The 15,364-nt window shown below is 39.9% G+C and overlaps 1 protein-coding gene across 1 annotated transcript; it reads right to left on the bottom strand.

The window, feature by feature from the left end:
* Nucleotides 1-8,431: 8,431 nt before the first annotated feature.
* Nucleotides 8,432-10,910, bottom strand: amy2a (amylase alpha 2A). The gene is made up of 10 exons (XM_079451373.1): nucleotides 10,715-10,910; nucleotides 10,447-10,593; nucleotides 10,163-10,360; nucleotides 9,848-10,078; nucleotides 9,625-9,758; nucleotides 9,429-9,551; nucleotides 9,249-9,348; nucleotides 9,040-9,161; nucleotides 8,834-8,959; nucleotides 8,432-8,726 (listed from the first exon to the last, which is right to left on the bottom strand). The coding sequence occupies exons 1-10, from the start codon at nucleotides 10,880-10,882 to the stop codon at nucleotides 8,537-8,539; spliced, it is 1,539 nt and encodes a 512-aa protein (XP_079307499.1). The 5' UTR covers nucleotides 10,883-10,910; the 3' UTR covers nucleotides 8,432-8,536.
* Nucleotides 10,911-15,364: the final 4,454 nt, after the last annotated feature.

The following is a 15,364-nucleotide window of genomic DNA, read 5'->3' as shown; positions in this document are numbered from 1 at the left end:
ATCAACATATGGTGGCAGTCCCATGCCTCTTACCGACCCTGACTTTGAATTGACCTTCACAAAACTCACAAACGATTACAAATCAAACCGAACCCCTTTTTGAGTTGAACCCATAAACTGGTCACAGTGGTCAACAGATCACTGGAAAGCATTATGAGAGAATAGCTCATGATAACAAAAGCTAAAATAAATGTGAACTCTAATCACACTTTATAGTGTCTTTGTCTATTAAATATGCAAATAAATCCAACAAAACCACTCTCCTTTTGTGTTACACGGTAAAAAAAAGAAATCTGTTCAGGTTAGGAACAACATGATGATGGATTTTCATTTTGGGGTGAACTGTCCCTTTAATGTCTCTGCCACTGTGAAAGGCCAATATTTTTTTAATGTTATCATTGGCCAAAGCGTTTACTGGCAGCGTGTCTTTCAATGAGCTATACTTTTGATCAAAAGGATGCCAAACTCAGAAAAGACAAGAGAAAAAGTAAAGTACACAAAGTAAAGAGTAAAGAGAATCATTTTAGAAAAGAGGAGAGGAGACTTCTTGTCTGCATCAAGCAATTTTTTATATTTAGGTATTAGACTGGAGCAGATTGAGCTCATGGTGCCACTGATTCCGAGAGAAACCTCTCTTGGCTACCGTTATGGCAGCAGGTTTGAGCAGAACGGGGCCAGATGAAGACAGAAAGTTGGTCCAAACTAATTCAAAACCTACTGTGAACTGTGTTATGTCCTTAGTAAGTAAAAATGAGGAGGCGTATGGACAAACAAGAATACTTTATTTAAAACAAAGAAAAGAGCAGAATAGTATAGCGCATGTAGTCGCAGGTGTAACACTTCTCACTCTCCGTCTCCTATCTCTCACACTCATAGAAGCAACCTCTACTGCCACATACAGGTCAACATGCACATAAGAACACAACAAACTGCATCCATGATCAAAAAACAAATTCCACAGTCACTGAATCATCTGGTCAGGTTCTGTTCACACCCTTTCCACTCAAAAACAAAACGTTTAAAGGCGCAGTTTTTGATTTACAGCGGCTACTGTTGTGGAAAGTTGATCTTGTAGTTTCAAAAAATTGCTCAAACAAAGAAGGTCCAGGTGTCAAAGAGTTAACTTTATTTGTTCGAATCAAACAAAGTGAGATCTTCCCAAAGCGTCCAAAGTTACAGTGTTTTCAAGCCCATATTTATAGTGAAGCTGGTGCAGGGGGTTTGTCTGTTACACCAATCAGGTAAATTCCCTTTATCTCTTGTTTTTAATAACCTATAACCCTGCTTCTGCCACCAATAGATCCCAGGCAACAGGATACGTATTTAATCGTGGTTGGCGCATAAACAAATAATTAATGTGCCCATATTTGGACACTTTTCCGGTTCTCTTCCGGTGAAGCAACTTGGTGAACTCATATGTCCTTGACCATGCAATGCATTGGTTAGAGGAAAGCACCTTAGTTTTCTGTATCTCATCCTCTGAACTTTATTTGAACCTTAGGCCTCAGGCCTCTAGGCCTCACAGACATCACTGGATTTTATATCGCTGTAAAATGTTGAAAAGTATTCTTAAACATGCTATATAAGAATTTTGTCTATGTAAATAATCATTAAACAGGTATACTGATTGTAACATTAAGTCATTAAATCATCTAAGTCATTTGCTCACAATCATCTTGAATTAAATGTGGTTAAATGTGGTTTCTGATTATATCACTAATAACTAACATCTGTCAGGAACGCAGAAAGAGAACCCAAGTGCAGGCAGCGAAACGGGGTTTAAACAGGATTTTAATAAACAGGAACAAAACAAAAAACCCACGAGGGGGTAAACAGGGAACACAATAAACTGAAGACTAACACTTGACAAGAACTACAACTCCAAAAACACCTAGACTAACAAAACACTCACACTCACTTGACTTGACTAGACTATCAATAACAATGACAAAGACTCCAAGATATGGCAAAAAGCATGAAACATGTACAACGAACGAGCACAAGACAATAGACAAGAGGGCATTAAATAGGGAGACTAACAAAGGAGATAACAATGGGCAGGTGTGGGTAATGAGACACAGGAGGAAAGCAATACTAGGAACGAGAGGGGCGGGGCCAATGACGAGACTGGAGAGAACACATATTATGTCCTGATTGACAATAATATGTTTCTCTCCACATAAAACACGTGGGTCTGTCATGATTCTGCCCCTAGACCAGAAAACCAAGACAAGATTAGGCAGAATCATGACAGAACCCCCCCCTTAATGAACGCCCCCTGGCGTTCACCAAGGGAGAACACTAACAAGACAAGACCGACTGGGAAACAGACAACAACCAACAAAACATGGTAAACAAAACTAAGGGCAGACAAGCAAGAATTACAAAGGGGTTGGGGTGACATAATAAAAATAACAAACAAGGGAGGGGGAACAACTGAGTTCACATGGGGGGAACAAAAGAGTCCATGGGAGGAAGTCCAAAGGGTGTGGGACATGGGGGAACAGTTCTTGTCCCTGGCGCTCGGAAGCGCGGAGTCCCAGGGGACTTAGGGGACATCCTGGGGGGCGGCGCTCGAGAGCGCAAAGTCGCCAGCAGGGCAGGACTTGACGCCGGCTGGAAGGCCGGCAGGGCAGGACTTGACGCCGGCTGGAAGGCCGGCAGGGCAGGACTTGACGCCGGCAGGAAGGCCGGCAGGGCAGGACTTGACGCCGGCTGGAAGGCCGGCAGGGCAGGACTTGACGGGACCACCGGACTTGACGGGACCACCGGGACCACCGGACTTGACGGGACCACCGGACTTGACGGGACCACCGGGACCACCGGACTTGACGGGACCACCGGGACCACCGGACTTGACGGGACCACCGGGACCACCGGACTTGACGGGACCACCGGGACCACCGGACTTGACGGGACCACCGGGACCACCGGACTCCGAGCCGCCCTCCGTTGCCTCTTCTTCTTCAGCCGAGCCACCCGACTGGTGGTCGGCTGCAGGAACGATGTGAATGGGACGGGCGGCTCGGGATTGGAGGTCTCGGACGAGGACCCCCAAGACTCCCATCTCCCCCGCTTGCCAGTGAGACTGGGCGGTTGTGGAGAGGCTGCAGAGGCTGGAGAGTGGTTCGTGGCGATGCCCACAACACCGATCTGCAGAGGACCACTCTCTGGTATCGCTACCAACGGAGATGAGTAAACAGAGTTTGATGAGGTCGCGGACTCCGAACGCGCTGCGGCAGTTAGCCACACAGCGTCGAAGTCCAACGGCCTCATCGCCTTCATCTCCGAGCGAGAGAGTGGCTCTCTGAGACCGGTGTTGAACAGCACCGCCAGCTCCCCCTCCCCGAAGACGCCCTGTTCAGCTATGTCCAGGAATCTCCCCACATACTCGTCCACAGTCTCACTTCCTTGGCGAAGACTGCAGAGTTGGCGGGCCAAGCTGGAACGGTTAGTGTCCATGCTGCTGCTGCCTACTGGGATTCAGTTTGGCTCGTTCGTTCTGTCAGGAACGCAGAAAGAGAACCCAAGTGCTGGCAGCGAAACTGGTTTAAACAGGATTTTAATAAATAATAAACAGGAACAAAACAAAAAACCCACGAGGGGGTAAACAGGGAACACAATAAACTGAAGACTAACACTTGACAAGAACTACAACTCCAAAAACACCTAGACTAACAAAACACTCACACTCACACTGACTTGACTAGACTAGACTAGACTAGACTAGACTAGACTAGACTAGACTAGACTAGACTAGACTAGACTAGACTAGACTAGACTAGACTAGACTAGACTAGACTAGACTAGACTAGACTAGACTAGACTAGACTAGACTAGACTAGACTAGACTAGACTAGACTAGACTAGACTATCAATAACAATGACAAAGACAAAGACTCCAAGACATGTACAACGAACGAGCGCAAGACAATAGACAAGAGGGCATTAAATAGGGAGACTAACAAAGGAGATAACAATGGGCAGGTGTGGGTAATGAGACACAGGAGGAAAGCAATACTAGGAACGAGAGGGGCGGGGCCAATGACGAGACTGGAGAGAACACATATTATGTCCTGATTGACAATAATATGTTTCTCTCCACATAAAACACGTGGGTCTGTCATGATTCTTCCCCTAGACCAGAAAACCAAGACAAGATTAGGCAGAATCATGACAACATCATGCTATTATTCCAATGTTCCTATGAATACTTCTTAATACTAAAACAGGTAGATTATAACTGTGGTATATATTACTGCACTTTGCATTTGAAAGCATCATCAAATCATCTCAAAACAACCCAGAAATTACACAATACTACTAGCATTGTATTATAGATTTGCAACGACTCTCTAAGTCCAAACACGACGGTGGCCACCACAGTACAAAAAGATGGCGTATCTTCACATGTTGACGCAGGGTAGAGATCACGCGGACATTTGAAAGACTGTAGTAGCGATGTCTTATTTTTTACCAAAAATACAAGGTCGGTGAATTTTAAGTATAAGAAGACAGATAAAACTCAGGCAGGAGCTAAGACCAGCGTTAATATTTGAAGACTTTCCAGCAGCGACGCGTTAGGACCCGCGGTTGATAATTACTCATAGATATCTATGGAGAAACTTATTAGCAGAAAGACGTTGGAGAGGATAACAAATCTCTCCAGAGGAGGTTGCTTTGATTAAGATCATTTTGGGAGTAACATTGATTTTTCTTTTTGTTTGAATCAAGATTTGTAGTTGTTGTTGTAATATCAGCTGTGTGACGGAGCGGTTTTGAGCGTCATTTTGTTTACCTGGAACTGGTACAAAACATGCCGGGGAATTCAATGCATGCAGGCCCGCTATAGCTAATTCTAAGGTATTACTAACATAACGGTTCATTACGTGTTTGCACACCTCTGATTTTTTTATATATTGCATTTCTGTCAATAGATCCTCCCAAAACCCTGCATTGTTCCTTTAAGTGTTCGGCTAAAATGTGTTGCATTTGCATGGTGAATAATATAAACAGCTATAAAAGTATGAATTCAGGTAAATAAGGACAATTTTGAAAGTCTTCTCATAGGCATCATATTGAATTCTTGTCTTATTTGAGAAGCAGAAACTTAAAGCAGCACTCTCAAAATGTTTACAACAAAAAATCAGAGAGCAGACAGGGAAGATTAAAGCTTATAATTGATTAACTTAAACAAAATGGACATAAGCTCAGAGGATGCTAACAAAGCCAGTTAAAAGAAGATGAGTCGCTTGGATTTCAGTTCATCTTTATACCCCTATAAATTATAGCCATACATATAGCATGCAGACATATTTGTGCTGGTTTTAAAATCTTAATACATGAGTAACTTTTGTTTTGCCTTTTAATGCGGCCGGTGGAAAGGCAGCAAACACACAATGTGAGAGCTGTAACAACAATTTAAAGTATAATAATTTAATAAACATCAGCAGATTTTTGCATGAATCCCTTTAACAACCTTTATTGGATTTTAACAATCATATGACCCAAAAATGTTTAGTTTAAATTCTCATTGTATTTAAGGTACGTTTTTCACAACCCCTGTTTCGTGGTTTCGTTTGCTACTGTATTTGCCTCCCGGAGATCATATGACTTGCTAATTTGGTCTAATACAAACTTTTACAGGCCACAAAACAAAAGTGCCTTCATGCATTATTATCTTTTATATATCTTGATCAAATGCATAAGGGAATTGTCCAATTAAAAATGTATTTAGCTGACAACAATTTGTTATCACTGGGGTGTAGTGGATGCATTCTTTGACAGGAGAATAAAGAGAAATGGGGAATAAGCAAGATGAACAGAAAGACTTGTCTTTATGCTTGCTTGCCCATGAGAGAGAATACTGTTTCCTGCTGACTACTGTGAAACGAGATCATACAATTGATTTCATCTGTACTCTCATGGATACGTTTCCATCCGCAACTACATGCTTCAGCCCTTCTCCTAGTATCTTCCCCTCATTTACATTGACATCAGCCTGCCCACCAAAAATCCATATCAACTGCCCCCAACTATTATCATATAAAAGGTTTTCCATGATATTTTTAATCCTTTTGAATATTTTCTTATTCATGCTGTAATGCATAACAGTCCTGTTTCCTCTTTATCCAAAATCAAAAGCACGTATACTGTATATACAGAATATCATGCCATACTATTATTTATGCTTTATAAAAAATTTAAAAAAAATCTTGAACCTTATTTCTCATTAAACTGAAACATTCAACATTGTTGACAGACAATGTTCAATGTGCCTTGAAGTTCCAAAGCTTTTTTGGGACAACATGAGAGAAACACTAGCTCACTGGACAAGCCCGTAGGCAGGGGGCGGTTCGGTTGGTTCGAACGAACCCCCCTCACTGCCAAAGGTCCAGAATTTAAGTAGTTTTTTTTCATGTGATTATTGTCATCACTGTTTCAAATTAATATGATTATTGTTGCAGAACGCGTGTGCGCTGCGCGTGCAGACAGAGAGTGTTCTCTCAATACACTTTTCAAAGCAACGTGAAGAAGCATCGCCTCTGAATGATGCGGGGGGAGGGGTTATATATATATAATTTTTTTAATTAAAACGGATTTGGACCGGCCCTCTGAACAATGCCTTATAGTGTGTTCACACCAAACGCGAATGCTTAAGCGTTAAGCGCGAGTGATTTACATGTTAAGTCAATGCAAAGACGCGATGACCTACTTGCCGCGCGATTCGAGCGTTCGCGTGATTCGTGTGATTCGAACTTTGGCGAAAATTCGCGCCGCGTTAACCAATCAGCAGCTTGCTCTAGTAGGGCTGTGAGCAAGCGTCAGAAGCCCCTCCGATGACGCGAATTCGCTGTCAACACTCTATGAGACATTTAAAAAAAAAAATATATATATATATAGGCGTACAGTTTCACTTATATCATGACTATATTTGATAATAAATTTTGGCTTTCAGACCCAAATTTAGCAAAGTTACTCACATAGCCTAATTATTTGTTAAATTCATAATGTACCATTGCGATAGAAGTGATGCGCAAACCATCGGAAAATTTCACAGAGACAACAAAATGGCCAAGCGGTTGGGAAAGAGAAAGGTTAATTAATATGCATAAGAATTGTTTTTGAATTTGAGTAGCACTAAACTATAAACTATTAATAAACTATTGTACCATTAGGAGGCATCATACATTTCAAATCATAATTAAATCTCCACAATAACTCAAGTAGTACCTCCAAACCATGTAATTTTCTGTTACAAACTGCCCCGGCCCCCCATTAAAGACAGGGAGAATTATGTGGCCCTTGCAGAAAAAAGTTTGGGGACCCCTGGTCTACAATATAATAACCATATAAATGTATCGTAATTATAATAATAAAACATAGCAAATAGGCATTGACAGAGAGTCAAGAAATGATGATGAGAAGAATTATTATTAATATTTCAGTAAAGTTCATTAAATCTATTCTGTTGTTAGTGTGGTCTTTAAACTTATGAACTGTGTATGGACTGACAAAAGTGTTACATGAGGAGCAATTGGACAACAATGCAATAAATATTTTAGGTGCATCAAAAATCGTGCTGGTTAAGATACCAGCAGACAAGCTAATCCAGCACAAATTAGAGCATGAAAGGTCCCCAAAATGAAGTATTTGAACCTCATAATTAAATACAAAAGGAGGAGAAAAACTGCAAAAAGGTCCACTTTAAAAAAAAAAGAACCTCCCCTTTCAATAGGTTGGCTACGGACCTGCTGGATGGTTAATTCCATCATTTCACAACACGTTCTTCACTTGTGGATTCTGTTCTTTGTGTCTAAAACAACCCAGATGTCAAATGAATGGGTGTTAAGAGAGTGAAGACATCTCATTCAGACACTGATCAATGTTCATTAACTTGCTTCTTAGACCTGCATGGTTGGTTTGATTAATTCATATCTGAACGGCATTATAAATTCAAAATTTAGAAACTAATGCAGATAATATTCTGGTTACTGTATGTCCTTGTTATGCAGCCTGTAACATTGCATGTTGTCTCATGGTGGTGCTGGTGCACCTTCACACAAGCTTATAATCTTCCATTTTAAATTCACAAGACAATACACTGATCAACTCTACTAAGGAAGGCTATAATCTAAATTAAGTGAAAAAAATGAATTGTGTCATAACAATAATGTATGGATTCTCCTGAAGCATGACCTTGCATTGATTTGTCTGTTAAGATTCATATACCTGGCCTATAATTTTACTCTCCGTTTCCAGTTGGGTACATCTTTAACAAAGTTTGATTATAAGAATTATTATTAACACAATCATCTGATTAATTAAAAAGATATATATTATTTTTAAATTATTAAATTCAAACTACCGTGACTCCAGAGACTGCAGTGTTTTATATTTCTTGTACTATCAACAACTAAACAACTAAGTTATATTGAAAGAATTGTGTTTAATGTTTACATTCAATAGGTCTGAACACCTTTGGGTTGTTCTGTATTATTCTTTTATTTTCCTTTAATTTTTTCATCTGCAAGCATTACAGTTTTGAGTCGGCATGGAAGGCAATGAATGGGTCTTCCGCCGTGTGACTGATTTTAAATTGAGCCCGTCCATCTCCTCCAACCTGCACCTGATTTCCAGTGCATCTGCTTCCTTCCTTCTGACCAGAGATGACATCGCAGTAGGTGCCTTGTGGCATGCCAGTGTTTAAGGTGGCGTCCAGATCCCTAAAGAACAAAGTGATTGTTGTAAATGCTGTAATACTGTTTAATCTCTTAAATTTTTTTCTTGAAATAAAATACAAAGCTTTAATTAGAAAGAATCAAGCACTTACCAGCTGTCATTGTTGATGACAATGAACCCACGATTACCACGGCCGAAAGCGATCTGGTTATTCCCATTGTCCCACCAATTAGAAAATGGCTGTCCATTAACAACGTTACGGAAGATCACCATGTTTCTGTGCAGAAAAGTTGGGTTATAACTGTAAATTCCATGTCTAAACCATCCTCACAATGAAAGTGTAGGAACTCACAGCACCTGACCTGACGCCACCTGTGTTCACAAACCCAGTTATCTCCACAAGTAGAGTCTGGGTTAATGGGAACTGGTTTGGTGGATCCATCACCATAGCTGGGAGGTCCCATCCAGTCATTTGTGTCCTGGACAATGAGAAGGCGATGAAGAAAAACATCCTATGGATTTAATCTAAAAAAACAGCTTGGCATTGATCAAGCCTGATCAATCACCTGTCCATTGACAATGTTGCGGTTCCAACGGTAGCTGGACATAACTCTTGTAACTCCATAAGGATGAGCCAACATCAGGCCTACAGCCATTTTGTAAAGTCTACAGGCAAAATAAATATGATGTGTTACAAGCAACAAATTCAATTTATTATGTGTAACCTGTTCATGTCCCAAGTGTACCTGGCATCCCAGAATGTGAGAATGGATGCTCCACCAGCTCCATGTCCTCTCTGGTTATCATGGTTGTCAACAAATACCAGGGCTTTATCAGAAGGCATCATACCCCAACCCTCACCCCAGTTCCTAGGACAATAAGCAGTTTAATTTAACAATAAAACTACTCCATGCTGATTTCTTTTCATAATGAAAATCTTACTTAAGGAAGGACAGTTTTTCATTATTCCATTTGCGAATCACATTGCCTAGCTTGGCGCCATATTTGAACTCAGTTACCCTTCCAAGTCCATAATACTGATTTGATGTGATGGGCTCTCCACCAAGATCAATAACCTAATAGAAAAGTGCATTATGACTCAAATTATGTGCCACCTTTATACTGGTGTTGTTCTATTATTTGTTAAGTAAAACAAATAAAAAACCTCTTGGTAGATTAAAGGTTTTGATCCAGAGGGAAACCACTTAGTGTTGAGATTATGGAGTCTTCCGTAAACAGCAGAAAGATCGCCAGGCCACATGTGCTTACAAGCATCCACTCTGAATCCAGCCACACCCATGTCAATAAGCTTGTTCATGTAGTCCGCCACTTTGCCTCTAACGTAGTCCTTCTCCATAGCAAGGTCCAGAAGACCAACTAGACGACAGTTTCTGACCTGTCAACATGAGGAAACATGCGGTTATCAGATCTGAAACAAATACTAGGATGCAGTTGAAGTATAAAATAACTTTTCTTTTACTTGATTGACATCATTGTAATTCTCAATGTTTCCACTGCCGGTGTGGCATTTTCCGTCGTTGAAGTCCATGTTTGAGTATGGAACTGAAGGGAAATCCTTTTTGTTGGCATTAAAATATGAACCACAGCTGGAATGTGTACCGTCTCCACCACCAGCTCCACACATGTGGTTGATGACTGCATCTACATAGATGTTCACCTGTTAAATAAGCCAGTAAAGGAAGTCAGAACAATCAAGTCTGATGAGTCTGAAAACTCGTTGTTGACATACATAACTATATTTACCCCAACGTTGTTGCATCTTGTGATCATATCTCTCAGCTCATTTTCATTTCCTGATCTGGAACACAGTTTATAGCCGATTGGCTGATATCTCTGCCACCAAGGATGCCACGGGCTTGTAACGGTAATGCTCTCACTCGGAGGGGAGATCTTTAAACGCAAAACCAATATTACAATGTTGCTTTTATAATTTACATCAGAATTATAAGAAAATATACCTGTGCTTTCATGAAAAACTATATGCTTTCTAGTGCTCTAAACTCGTACTCACCTGAACTCCACCAAAGCCATTTGGTGCAAGATATCTCTCACATTCTGCAGCAATATCGGCCCAACGCCACTCAAACAGGTGGACAATGGAAGTTCTTCCATGTTTTGTGTTAGGGTTGAACTGAGCAAAGCTCAGCCCGAGCAGGGCTGCCAAGATTAGGAGCTTCATCTATCCTTGGTTTGAAGAAAAAACAGCTAAATGTCAAGTTCTTCAGACGCTGTATATATACAGAGTAACGTTTTTTCTCTGTCCAATCACCACGTTTAGAAAGACTTACAACTGAGAACTGATAAGCACACATGTAATGTTCTCACGGTCCTTGCATAAATCTCTCAACTTTAGGTAAATAAAAACATTAGATTTATGAAATGCGGTGGAGTAAGAAACTCTGATATTTACTTTATAATGAGGTGAGGTAAACATTTTACAAAGTAAAAATATTCTGATAAAAACTACAAATACTTGAGAGTAAAAATACATAAATGCTGTTTACCAACTGCCATTAAATGCAAAGAAACAATTCATTTGATATGGGTCAGGTGGAGACGTTAAAATTGGTCCTGCTGAAAATCTATATCTATATGTTTTTTTGTAGTGTTGAACTACGTACAAATAAATTATATAATTTCAGTATTACATTGCAGTGAAAAAGTACTGTAGTACATTTTAGAATGTACAAAACAAAACCGCTCCAGTCCACGTCCTTTGTGGTTATCGTGGTTGTCAACAAACGCCAGAGTTTTATCAGTAGACATTTTACTCCAACATTTACCCAGGTTCATGGGATACACTGTTCAATTGGCTTGCTAGAACTGATGTGCAAATAAAACTGTTGCTTTTTAAAATTGAGTTTGTTTATGTTATCATTACACACCACATTAAAGTCATTTTACCTTTGTCATCATAACAGTGGACAGCAACAGCATCTCTTCAAACAAGACAACTTTTAATTAGAGCTGTCATCATTTCATGCATAAAAAGGTGACATTTTCAATATAAATATGCATTTTATTATCACATTTTTTAACCCAATATATTTCTATTTCACAAGTGATTTAGAAAGAGAACTGTGGAAATCCAGCTTTCCTTAGTATGTTCCCAACATGCAACAATGACATCATTCATTATAAAATTTTCACTGGGTCCAGAAACCAAAGCCCATAGTTCCACCTCACACATCAGCAGAAATCCTTGAGGTACTGGTGTACCACTGTCCCGTCTTTCTGATCATTCTCAAGGCAGAAAAATGCTGCATCTCTTTCTCAATAGCAACGGATGAAATAAATGCAAGCACGGCCATTGCCGTCCGTCACTCAGCATGATGGCCAATAATGACCTGTCAGTGATGCTGGCCACACATTGCAGAACAGAACGCAGCAGGTCTGCAGGGGCCTTCTGCTTTAACAAATGCTGAGATAGACTAGTACACCCAAAGGGCCTGAGATAATGCATAATCTATTGCCCGCTTCGCATCAAAAGTGACACAAACATATTCCCTTAAATAAAATCGCCCTAAACAGCTCAAATACCTGCTTTTGATGAATCTTAACTGTGTATAAATGTCAAGAAAACTCTATGAAAGAAAATTTTTTGTGATCAAATTACTGACAAACCCACAAAGCATTGCAATAATGAATCTGTAAACTAAAATTACATCGGACTGTTTTGGCAGCTTGCTTTGTTCAAATTCCCCCAGGATTTAATAGAAAAGGGGCTCATGTCATATATACGTTGTGCCTGATAGATTACCTTAACACACTGTGACTTAATGCTTCAGTTTTACTCTTAGCTCTGCTGATTTTCACTACAGTGCCACAACTATATACAACTTATATATACCACACAACGTTTCTATATATCCCACCTCCCAGGGTACAATAACTAAGGCACATGGCTTCTCATAAATTTTTATGCAGATGTTACACATTTTTTTTTCTCTTTTCAGCCAGATGACCCTACCATCTCTGCCCGCGTCTCTGCCTGCCTTCTGGACGTCTCTTCTTGGATGAACGAGCATCTGATACAACTCAACCTCTTCAAGACAGAATTCCTGGTTACACCGGCCCACCCACCAATTGAACACCACCTTACCATTCAGTTTGGATCCTCAACTATAATACCCACCAAGTCTGTGAGGAACCTGGTGGTGATGTTCCACGACCAGCTGAAATTCACCTCTCACATCGCAGCAACCACTCGAACTATACAATATCAGGAAAACCAGGCCGTTCCTGTCGGAGCATGCCTCTCAGCTGCTAGTCCAAGCTCTGGTCATATCAAGACCGGACCACTGCAATTCTCTTTCTGGCCGGCCTTCCAACCAATGCAGTCAAACACATGCATCTAGTTTAATCGGCCTAAAATAACCCATGTAACCCATCTATTTCATTTCACTGGCTGCCAGTTGTTGCCAGCATCAAGTTTTAATCGCTGACACTGGCCTTCAGAACAATAACGGCAATATTGCCCCTTTACCTTAACTCACTGCTCCAGTTTACATCCCCTCCCGTCATCTTCGGTCTGAAAATGAGCGACGCCTGGTTGTTCCATCACAGCGAGGCACCAAATCGCTTGCAAAAACTTTTACTCATTCAGTTCCCCTGTGGTGGAATGAATTGCCAGCCTCCACGTGAACTGCAGTATCCTTCATTACTTTCAAAAAACAACTCAAATATATACCTGTTCCGCATTTATTTGACTAACCAATAACTGTCTATGTCTTGTGTCAAAAAATAAATAAATTAAACAATGTTTTTGTTGTTCATTGACTCTCTTGCTCTTGCTTTAATCCTCCTAGTAGCATGGCTTTTTAAACTAAGGGTACTGTTTAGCGTTTTGACAAAAGTTTATATGGAAAAATGTATATTACATATGTAAAAATGTAAAATGTAACTAGACATAACTTAAGCTATTTAGCAACATACAGAGTTCAGTCTTTGATCTTAGAGAGACGTTCTTTTCCTGTTTTTTGGAGCTTTCATGCTGCTGCCACTACATCGGTTTCACCTGAGTGCAGCTGTGGCAGGGCCGTCAGGGCAGCAGGGGCCCAGGGGGCCACCCTCCGCGCCCCGTCACACACACTCAAGAGCTCGACATAAACACACACACAGACCCGAGCTCAAGACATGAGAGCTCAGACAGCAAAGGTGACATTGACCATGCCATCCCACTTTGTTGTCATGGCAACTCTGGTCTGATGACAACCTGAAAACAATACGTTTTTTATCTCAATATACATATACTGTAGATATATTCACATTTAAATATGCATACAGAATATATACTACATGACCAGTTCCATGCAAATGTCAACCTTAGCATGAAAAATTTTGATTTTAACATTCTGATACCTCAGATTATTATGAGGTTTGTTTATAAAGCAATTTTTATTTCTTAAAGCATGATTTGTCACATCCATTACGGTCTATCATTCACAAAACAGCGGGTGAAAATTGTAATATACAAATTGTTTGGTTCTATAAAAAGACTTTGCTTCTTTTTTTGATTGTTGTCTTATTGCCTTGGATATCATACAAAGTTATTAATCTAGAAAAAATTTAAACTAAATTGTCACATCCATAACGCACATTTATTTTCCTCATGTTAAATGTACATATTTTTCCTGATTTGTTGACTCCATCAATAGGCGTTTAGGAAAACATAAACAGGTATATATATGGTAACAAATACATATTTAGTGCATATTTAGAGAGTTTATAGTTCATGTTTTGACTGCAAATGTCATGTTTATATAAACATAATAGCAAGAATTTTAAATATAAATATAAAATTGCTTTATTTAGAAATCAATCTGTGGTTTAACTCCATTTTACTCAGTTTGTTTGATCTAAATTCAAGCCACAATTTAGGTTCAAGCGATTTGTTACGGTTAAAAATTCCTCGTGTCGAACAGAACTAGGGAAAACGGATTCATATATAATGCTAGTTCTGCATTAAAAACATTTTAAAGCTGACTGTACGTCCGTCATTAAATGACACATTAAAGTCACTTTTGACAAATTTGGGCCCGGTTTCACAAGGCTTTACGCTTACCCAGACTAAAATGAATGTGTGACCTGTCTTAAATGAATAAAACTTGCCCAGAAATATCTTAAAATATATCAGTGCCATAGTTTTGTCTCTAGATGCACACAAGTAATGTATTCATCTAAGGTATTTTTCATAAAAGCAACATTAATATGTTAATTAAATTAAGGCATAGTCCTGGTTTAAGCCTAACTGTGTCTGTGTCTGTGAAACGGGGCCTATGTGTTTAATTCCTTGTTAACTTGTGGTTTTGAATTATGAATCTGTAGTGTGTCCTGCTGCAAATGTATTTCTTTGTCATATGTTTCTGCCACCTTAGCCAGGTCACTGTAACAAAGATTTTAATCCCAGTTCATTTTATTGAAATGTATAATAAAATATGTGCTCTTCCAAAACCGAAAAGACTACAGCACCATATTCCGGTCAATAAATGATTGAATTGTCCTGCATGAGTGTGAGCTGGACAGTGGGGAGAGCTGTACCATCCGATTAGAGGCTCCAGTGTCATTGTTGCAAGTCAGAAGCTTGGACTTGTCATTTTGGCTGATGCTTTTTGACATTGCCGTCAACACTGTACCTTGTACCCACACCTCCATCGCTTAC

This window comes from Barbatula barbatula (assembly GCF_947034865.1).
Source record: "Barbatula barbatula genome assembly, chromosome: 3".
Lineage (NCBI taxonomy): Eukaryota > Metazoa > Chordata > Actinopteri > Cypriniformes > Nemacheilidae > Barbatula > Barbatula barbatula.
The sequence above is the reverse complement of the archived record's forward strand: the minus strand, read 5'-3'. Positions and strand labels throughout refer to the sequence as shown.

Excerpts from the sequence above, each read along its gene's own strand:
- amy2a (XM_079451373.1), bottom strand. The coding sequence starts at position 10,882 with ATGAAGCTCCTAATCTTGGCAGCCCTGCTCGGGCTGAGCTTTGCTCAG. Across the intron at positions 9,349-9,428 it reads CTCACATTCTGGGATGCCAG|ACTTTACAAAATGGCTGTAG; the intron begins GTACACTTGGGA and ends TTTTGCCTGTAG. Across the intron at positions 8,960-9,039 it reads CACAGGTGGCGTCAGGTCAG|AAACATGGTGATCTTCCGTA; the intron begins GTGCTGTGAGTT and ends TTTTCTGCACAG.